A 7,431-nucleotide genomic window follows, 5' to 3' on the forward strand; every position below is an offset into this window, starting at 1 on the left:
ACCATATAATATGCTTTACGTACGACTTTGAATTTCAGTTTTTCACAAAAAAAAAATTGTAATAAGATGAGTCGGTCAAAATTTGGACAAAAATGTCATATGAATTAGAAATTGGAACGGAGAGGGTATAATATTAAGGCTGAGATTATGCACTACTTTTATTTTCGTACGTAGCATATATATATATATATATATATATATATATATATATATATATATATATATATATATATATATATATATATATATATATATATATATATATATATATATATATATATATTACTCCAATGTTATATAAATAAATAATGGGGGCCAGGCCTAATAAGTCAGTGCTTGTTGCTCTCTATATATTTGGCAATGCAATTATTAACTCCGGCCTGGTCTTTCTTCTTTCGATCTGAACTCTGAACAATATATGCATGTGAGTTCGTCAGGAATCTTTCTTCTGTTCAAACCAACAAAATGCTTGCAACTCGGTCGAAGAATCGTATATGTATGCCTGCATGCATTTGCCACCAGAAACGAGCGGATCTGCAGCCAACAAAGGAAACTTGGATACTCCTTTTAGTCCCATAATAAACACCTTAGCTTTCTCTATTGGGGTGTCCTCTAAAGCTAGAGGTGTCCTCTACAGCAAGTCATCAGTGACCGAATTGGACTAAACATAGCTAACCATCTACTTAATCGAGTCTTTGATTGGTTAGCGTTAGAATAAAATCCGAGTCCGGGAGAGAGGGGGAAAACAAATCAATCAAGAAAATAAAGCGGATGGCACAGTGATTTGTTTTACCGAGGTTCGGTTCTAAAGAACCTAGTCCCCGTTGAGGTGGTCACAAAGACCGGGTCTCTTTCAACCATTTCCCTCTCTCAAACGGTCACTTAGACCGAGCTAGTGAGGCTTCTTCCTTAATCTCACGGGTCACTTAGACCCCGCAAGGATCACCACGCAATTGGTGTCTCTTGCCTCGCTTACAAAACACTTGAGAGTAAGAAGTGAGGAAGAAAAAAAAGCCAAGCCAAGCAAACAAGAGCAACAAGAAACACAAGTGATCCTCTCACAAGTCTTAATGCACTAGAATTGAATTGGAAACTTTGATTGGATCAGTGACTTTGATTTGTGTCTTAGAGTGTTGCACTTTGCTCTTGTATTGAATGAGGAGTAGTGAATGCTTGGATGATTGGAGTGGAGGTGGTTGGGGGTATTTATAGCCCTCAACAACCAAAACAACCGTTGGGGGTGTCTGCTGTCGATGGGCGCACCAGACAGTCCGGTGCGCCAGCCACGTCACCCAACCGTTAGGGTTCGGATGCAAGACGATCGTTGGTGCTTTGTCTTCTTATGGCACCGGACAGACATTGTTCATTGTCCGGTGCGCCTCTGACTTCTGTTCTGACTTCTGCTGTGTACTGTAGCTGTCAGGCACTGTGCAGTCTACCGTTACGCTGGAGAGCCGTTGCTCCGCTGGTGCACCGGACAGTCCGGTGAATTATAGCGGAGCGCGGCCTCAGAAACTCGAAGGTGGCGAGTTCGCAGCTGTACGGTCCTTACGGTCCTGGTGCACCGGACACTGTCCTGTGGCACACCGGACAGTCCGGTGCGCTAGACCAGGTACACTTTGGGTTTCTTTGCTACTTTCTTTTTGAACCTTAACTTGATATTTTTATTGGTTTGCGTTGAACCTTTACGTCTTGTAGAACCTCATGATGCATGGAGGAAAGGAGAGCCTGTTTGTCAATCTGTTATCCGTATCAGCAACTGTAGAGGATCTTATCTTAACTAACCATAACAGGCCACGATAGTAAGGAAGGCCTAACTTCTATATTTGTAGATTACTTAGACTTCCAAGTATAAGACAACACTCTACTATCTTCCTAGTGCTTGGGGGGAGTAGTATTTGTTGAATTTTTACAGCACCGTCGAAGCGACAAGTGTCGTCCAGTTCTCCAAAGTATGTTGGGCTTGTCGTTAATTTATTACGCATCAGCTAGCCGCTGGAGCAAGCAAAAGCAATGCAGGTAACCGGGCGCAACAGCAGGCCTGTTTTCTTCTTGGCTATCAGTCCTGGGCCCTCCCAAACTTGGACGTCCTGTGGCTTCACTCCGTCAGGCAACTTCCAGTCATAGTGGTACAGAAGGCTCGCCAACGCGAGCTCAATGTTCCCCAGCCCAAGGTTCGCTCCCGGGCACATCCGGCGGCCGGACCCGAACGGAAGGAACTCGTAGTTCGTCCCCTTGTAGTTGTACTCAAGGTTGGTGTCCTCGAACCGCTCTGGCCTGAATTCCTCTGGATCTTCCCAGTACTTGGCGTCCCTGCAAACCGCCCAGACGTTGATGAACACGGCCGTGCCCTTGGGGATGTCGTAGCCCATCACCTGGCACGTCTCACGGCACAGCCGTGGGAGCAGCAGCGGCAGTGGGCAGTGCATCCTCAGAGCTTCCTTGATCACAAGCTTCAGGTAGCTAAGCCCTGCCCCGGCGAGGTCGTCCTCGCTGATGATTCTCGCCTTCCCCTTGAAGGCCTCCCGGACCTCGGCCTGGGCTTTCGCCATCGCCGCCGGGTGCCGGATTAGCTCCGTTATGCACCAGTTCAGTGTCGTCGACGAGGTGTCGCTGCCGGCGCCGAACAAGTCCTAGGAGAAACTTGAGAGGTCAGCACGCAGGCTGAACGACGACGATCTAGATGCATGCATGGTGAAATAAACATATATTGCAAGACAAGACTTACAAACATGAGCGCCACAATGGTGTCGTTGGTGAGCAGGGTGGGCAAGTTAGCCTCTTTCTGGAGCCTGAGCAGGACACCGATTAAGCCCTCGTGCGCCGTCTTTTCGCCACGGCCCATGGCCTCCACCTTCTCGCGGATGATCTGCTCCAGGATGCGCGTGATCCTGTTGCGGCACTTGAGCGCGTTGCGTGGCGCGGTGCCCACAGCCTGCATGAGCCTCGACGACGGGAACAGGTCGGCCACGGTCAGCACCGACGTCTGCCGGACCGCGGTGTCGAAGGCGTCCAGGTACTCGTCCTGGTACTTGCACCGGCTGCCGATGCACTCCCTCACGAAGGTGTCGTTGATGAATCTCGAGATCATCTTCGACAGGTTCACGGTGCCGGCGGACGCCGCGAGGCTCTGCATGAACCGCGCCACCTCCTCCTCGCGGATGCGCTGGAACGACTGCACGCGCGCCACGCTGAACAGCTCCAGCACGCAGATCTTGCGGAGCTGCCGCCACCGCTCGCCGTAGGGACCGAACACCAGGTCGGTGCCGTTGAAGGTGAGCACGCCGATGGTGGTGTTCATGTGACGGTCGGCGAACGCGATGTCGTGCGTCTTCGTGATCGCCTGCGCGGCCTCCGGCGACGACACCACCAACGTGGGCACCTCGCCCAGCCGGAGCATCATCAGCGGCCCGTACTTTTGCGCGAGATCACGCATCGCCCGGTAGATCGACGGGCTGGTGACCAGGTGGTGGGTGCTACCTATTAATGGTAGCGTCCATGGCCCTGGGGGCAGGTTAAGCTTCGGCTTGGTGACGAGCACAGACTTGAGCTTGGAGAGGACGACGACGAGTAGCACGGCCACGCCCACGGCGACGAGAACCTTCTGCTCCATTGTTCCTAGCTAGCTATCTTGTGTGCCTACTCCTGCTCGACATGCAAGATAGCGGCCATGACCTGTGGCTAAATTTATAGTAGCAACGGTAGTATGTTGCAACTTTATCGAAACAATTATCGTATTATATTGTGGTGGAAATTCAGATGACGCGTGGTCTATAGGTCAATCATCGTGGCCTGACGTTTCAGAACCAACAAAATGGCAGGCAAAAATGGTATTTCTTCCGCCACTATCAAAATAAAAAGGTTTTGTTTTCTACCAGGAGTTGTAACGAAGTCTCTCTCTCCGTAGGCTGCGCCATTTGTCATCCAGTACGAAGCTCACCTAGCCTAGCCCCACACGCCCTCCGACCCACGAGCACGCCCTCCCTCACATACGGACATACCCGACTAACCTGAGACCGATCCACGATCTGCTCCCCGCGCGCTCGATTCAACTCGTCAGTTATTTAAATTCCGTGGGTAATTAACGAGTTCTAATAAATTATCGAATGATTAAGTAATGACTAGTTAATTGTTATTTCTTTTTTCACTACTAAAGTGATAATTACTGACAATTCTGTTTAACAATTACTGGGCTAGTGTTGTCCTTTACTGAAATGCTATTACCCATCTATAACTGAGATGCTTTGGTAGTTACTGAACATTTTCAGAAATGGCTAAATGCAATTATTAAACATTTCTAGAAATGGCTGAATGTTTCGAGAAGTGACTGCATAAATTATTGAATGTTTTGTCAGTAATTGTTCTTTTTTGCACTAGCAAATACTGTGCTTACTAATAATTACTGAAATTGGGCGATAAATGACAGAGAGATCACAAATTGCTGAAAGATGATGTGGCGACCGGGTGGGCGCGTACGGCTCATGTGGGAGTCACGTGTCCACGGAGCTAATACTGTGTGCACGTCTTGCGAGCTCGTTACTGGGCACGCAACCCGTTAGTGGATTGCAGACTCCCGATTTGGTGGGCTAACTGATTCATTTGGTGGGGTGTTTGGTTTGTCAGTTGGGTCTAGGTGAATTATCACCCTATATAGGGTGAGGCTATTGGGAGCCTTAGGCTTCCAAACATATGGTGGAAGCCTCAGTCGCCCTCGTCCGCCTCACCATGATACGCGCCCGCCCGACTCCCCATTGCCCTGTCCGTGTTGCCATTACGCGCGTGGGTCGCAATGCCCCTCTCGCCCCGTCCGTGTTCTCGATCTCCTCGGTCGATGCCCCCACCCTCCGTCCTCTCCCCGATCGATGCCCGCCCATCCCCGCTATAAAGAAAATGGACCTTGGCCCATTTGACTAATTGATTTTGGTGTTTGATGATGAACATAGCCTATGAACTAATGTGGTTACTAGTGTTTGTGTTTGTAGTTCACATGATGCTAAAGTGACTTGGACTAAGGCATTGAGGAAGCAACACCTCAAAAGAAGACATTAAAAAGACCATAAGTGAAGCTCAACAAGTATCATGCAAAGTCCAAGACATGAAGAAAGTGTTGTCACTAGCGAACTATCCGGCTGAGAGCACCGGACTATCCGGTGGCACACCAAACTGCCCAGTGGACCAGGGAATAGTAGCCCAACAGTTAGTTCCTGGTGGCACTATGGAGGAGAGCCACCAGACTGTTCGTTGTGACACCAGAGTGTCCAGTGTAAGGCTGACAACGCCAATGGTCACCTGCCAGATCCAACAGCTAGTGGCGTACCGGACAGGGCACCATACTGTTCGGTGCCTATCACTGGATTGTCTGGTGTGTTGCAGAGAGCCACAGCTTTTCTCCAACGGCTAGTTTTGTGTTGGAGCCTATATATACTTCACCCAACCGGCTATTTGAAGGTGTGGGAGCCCAAGCAACATACCAATACATGTTATAGACATCTCCAAGTGCTCAAACACCCAAGTGCTTAATAGAATCACTCGGTGATTAGCGTGGGTGCTTTTCGAAGTGCTTAGGTTAGTTAGACCGTTTATGCGCTTGATCTAGGTTATTTCTAGTTAGTTGAGTGCGTTTATAAAAACCCATAAAAACCCTCGGCTCTTGTGTGAGTCGTTGTAATTGTGCCGAGTGGGGCGAGAGTCTTGCAAGACTGTGACAACCGAGTTTGTGTCATGGGCACCACCGTGTACCGAAGGGAACGAGGCCCGCGGTGGTTCGGTCGGAAGCTCGATAGTGGAGACGGCGAGGAGCGTCCGAGAAGAGCCGGAAGCGGAGCACCACTTGCGCGTGGATAAGGCATGTGGCTCTCTACGGAGTTACTTGATCGTGGTGCTTGGCCCTCACGTGGGCTACCATTTGCGTAGGGACACTAACGAGGATTAGTCGGGACCTTGCATAGTTCCGGATATCTCGGTAAAAATACCTGCGTCATATCATCTACCGGATTTTAATTTGGAACAGAGGGACTATTAAACTGATAAGCACAAATATTACACCTTATTTTAGCTAAAAGGCCAAGATGTGTATGAGTTGAAAAGGAGTCCGAACCGTTTTTATAAGTCGCTCGGTCTCTCATCATCCTTTCAACTAACGTGGTGGTACTGTGTAGATCCACGCGCTACATGTGGCTTGTTGTCGTATTGGACTTAGACACTTCGCACGTGATACACGACGTACAAAATTGGTGCTTTAAAGTAGTCGAGATGTTACATGCTTTTATATAATGATATTTTTAGCAAATTTAAATCTCATAAAGTATTTTATTTTGATATATATACTAATACATATGAACATACGCACGTTTGCGCCCATACATATAATAATCGCATACACAAGAACGGATTTGTAGATTTTGAGATTAAAACGTAGCATATCATCTACCATATATAGAAAGGAATAAGGCACACAGGACATCAAGCCTGTTGTTTGATTTCCGAAAAGTTGGGGTGCAGGCATACGTGTGAAAAAAATTCACTATAAGGGCTTGTTCGGTTAGCTCTCAATTCATGTGGATTGAGTGGGATTGAGTGAGTTTAAATCCCAAGCAAATCAAATTTCTTCATAATTTTTTCCAATTCCGTCCAATCCATACGTAACGGGATTAACCGAACAAGGTCTAATTGGGGCTTTTTTTATGATACGTGTCCACCTGCTAATGATTATACGGCTTGCAGATTTCACCTTTTTTTTTCTCTTCAACATATCGTGCTCTGGGTAGAAAAAAACGATGGATCATTGATCGCGAATGGAAAAAAGACTCTAGAGCTACTTTTCTATATATAGCCGGCTGTAGAGAATTTTTTACATACATCCGCTGTGTCGTACTGTCATTGTCATCTATAAACTACTAGTCCAATAATCGAACTTGTGACAACATATAATCATATTTGATACTTATAAAAAATAAATTTAATATCAAAACGAATACATGGTTTATATATCAGATATTAATTTGACAAAAATATCTTAATCAAATGGTCAAGAAATGTATAAGTTGAAAAGGAGTCCGTTCTCCTTCAGCTAACGAGATGATATTATACGAGAGCGTTGTGTTACATTTGCTATCATAGTAGGCTAGCTGGTTTGTCACGGCTCATATATAGTGTAACAGCCTATATATAGTGTAATGACCTATTGGTAGTCAAGAAACAAGGAGATGAATAAATAGATCTACCCGACAATCCCTAGCCCAATCTTCAGTAGACGTTCTATGACTTTTTATTTTATTCTTTATTTTAAATTTCACTCTACAAATAGTGTAATGCATATCCGAGACTGCTCATTGCGAGTAACGCGCCGCGGACTCCATGGCACTAGCAAGTCAGGTCAGTGGTTGACTGGTTGTAGATAGAAGCGGTTCGTCTGATGGTACCCAAAAGTCC

At 46.9% G+C, this 7,431-nt stretch overlaps 1 protein-coding gene across 1 annotated transcript; it reads right to left on the reverse strand.

Annotated features, from left to right (window-relative positions):
* Positions 1–1,761: 1,761 nt before the first annotated feature.
* On the reverse strand, positions 1,762–3,640 carry LOC100274356 (putative cytochrome P450 superfamily protein). The gene is made up of 2 exons (NM_001148716.1): positions 2,729–3,640; positions 1,762–2,633 (listed from the first exon to the last, which is right to left on the reverse strand). Exons 1-2 carry the CDS (start codon positions 3,611–3,613, stop codon positions 1,989–1,991), a joined length of 1,530 nt encoding a protein of 509 aa, NP_001142188.1. The 5' UTR covers positions 3,614–3,640; the 3' UTR covers positions 1,762–1,988.
* Between the last annotated feature and the right edge of the window lie 3,791 nt (positions 3,641–7,431).

Source organism: Zea mays, chromosome 5 (assembly GCF_902167145.1).
Source record: "Zea mays cultivar B73 chromosome 5, Zm-B73-REFERENCE-NAM-5.0, whole genome shotgun sequence".
NCBI classification, from domain to species: Eukaryota; Viridiplantae; Streptophyta; class Magnoliopsida; order Poales; family Poaceae; genus Zea; species Zea mays.

Excerpts from the sequence above, each read along its gene's own strand:
- LOC100274356 (NM_001148716.1), bottom strand. The coding sequence starts at position 3,613 with ATGGAGCAGAAGGTTCTCGTCGCCGTGGGCGTGGCCGTGCTACTCGTC. Across the intron at positions 2,634-2,728 it reads CCATTGTGGCGCTCATGTTT|GACTTGTTCGGCGCCGGCAG; the intron begins GTAAGTCTTGTC and ends AGTTTCTCCTAG.